The sequence below is a fragment of the Chiloscyllium plagiosum genome, chromosome 14 (genome assembly GCF_004010195.1).
Source record: "Chiloscyllium plagiosum isolate BGI_BamShark_2017 chromosome 14, ASM401019v2, whole genome shotgun sequence".
NCBI lineage: Eukaryota > Metazoa > Chordata > Chondrichthyes > Orectolobiformes > Hemiscylliidae > Chiloscyllium > Chiloscyllium plagiosum.
Window position 1 is genome coordinate 6,671,119 of NC_057723.1, and position 1,737 is coordinate 6,672,855.

The window sequence follows — 1,737 nt, forward strand, 5'->3', positions numbered from 1 at the left end:
CGTCCCCAGGGTACACCTCCCTCTCCCCCCACCCACCCGTCCCCAGGGTACACCTCCCTCCCTCTCCTGAGTCTGACATTTGAGTTTTGTCTCTGGATCCGCTCTCACTGACTCCTGTGCCTGTCTGCTTGTCTGCTCGCAGCTGCTGAAAGTTCTCTTGTCTGCTCTCTCTCTCAGCTGAGAATCTATCAGGAAGATTATCAGAAGGAGAAGTTGGAGAAGGAAAAAATTCAGAGGCTGCTGAAGCATCAGAAACAGGTATTGACCTGCCGTTGGGAGTGGGCAGTGCCTGACTAGATGGGAATTGGGGTTCAACAGTCCATCTTGGAGTCACATAGGAGACCATTCACTTCCTCGTGCCTGCTGTGTCATTCACTGAAATCTAACCGAGTGCAAATTCCTCAAACATATCTCTATCCGACCCTTCTTCATCCCTTTGTTTTATTGATTGATTTCTGTTATTCAAAGACCTGTGGGTGCTGGAGATCTGAAACTATCCCAAACAGAAATTGCGAGAGAAACTCAACAGGATTTGGCAGCTTCTATTCAAAACGGTTCCTGCTGAGGTGGCAAATCAGATCTGCAATGAAAACTCTGTTTCTTTCTCCCCAGATGCTGCCAGACTTGCTGAGCTTCTCCAGCACACACCCTCTGATTTCCAATGCACCCATCATTTGCCTTTGCTCAAGGTGGATTCCAAATTCCTTGCCCTTTCCTCCGTGGAGCTGTTTCCTGATCTGACTCCCTTTAAATCGGCTGCTCCTTTCAGCCGGAATTCCGCCACACAGCGAGTGATGCGTCTGTCTCTTTCTTTGTTGTGTTGGCTGCGCAACAAACCAGCAAGAGAAACATTAAATAAGACCCCAACATATTAAATAAAGGTCTTTCTCTGTGCTGCTGAGAGTGGAATGGAGCAGATACTAAACTACCCTGAGCTGCCAATGTTTCACTGACTTGCCTTAACCTTCTCTTGCTAACTTGCCAGTCCACAAGAACACACACTAACTCTTTCCCTGGTGACAAATGTTACAGGATAGGGCCAGACATAACCTGCCTGATACTGACTATCGGGAACCTCTTTGAGGGTCTCTCAAAAAAATAACATTTGGATAAACACTTAAAATGCCATAACACTTGAGGTGATGAGCCCAGTGTGGGCAAGTGGGACTAGTGTAGATAGTAGAGTGACAGTACAGACTTGATTGGCCGAATGGCCTTTTATCATCTAACCCCACAACTTAGCCATTTGAGCTAACAAGTCTGCACTGTCCCTCCAAAGAGCAATCCATCTAACCTGCACCTCTTTGGATTGTGGGAGGAAACCCATGCAGACACTGGGAGAATGTGCAAACTCCACACAGTCACCTGAGGCTGGCATCAGTCCCTGGTTCCTGGCGCTGTGAGGCAGCAGTGCTAAACACTGAGCCAACATGCCACCCATCTTCTGTACCTGATTCTATGACCAGGTGTAGCTCAGTGGCTGATGCCCTGGCATCATTCGAGTCACAGGTGTGTGGGATCACGTCTTACCAATGACTCAAGCAAGTGCTCCCTGCTGAGCGAGTGCCACACTGTCGGAGGATCAGTGCTGAGGGAATGCCGCACTGTCGGAGGGTCAGTGCTGAGGGAGTGCTGCACTGTCGGAGGGTCAGTGCTGAGGGAGTGTCGCACTGTCGGAGGGTCAGTGCTGAGGGAGTGCCGCACTGTCGGAGGGTCAGTGCTGAGGGAGTGCCGCAC

The 1,737-nt window shown here is 49.9% G+C and overlaps 1 protein-coding gene across 1 annotated transcript in view; it reads left to right on the forward strand.

The window, feature by feature from the left end:
• Positions 1 to 1,737, forward strand: part of tnip1 (TNFAIP3 interacting protein 1) — an 82,623-nt gene that overhangs the window by 71,725 nt on the left and 9,161 nt on the right. Inside the window, exon 11 of the mRNA XM_043704213.1 lies at positions 178 to 258. Within this exon, the coding sequence (XP_043560148.1) occupies positions 178 to 258 (81 nt within the window). The remainder of the gene's footprint in view (positions 1 to 177; positions 259 to 1,737) is intronic.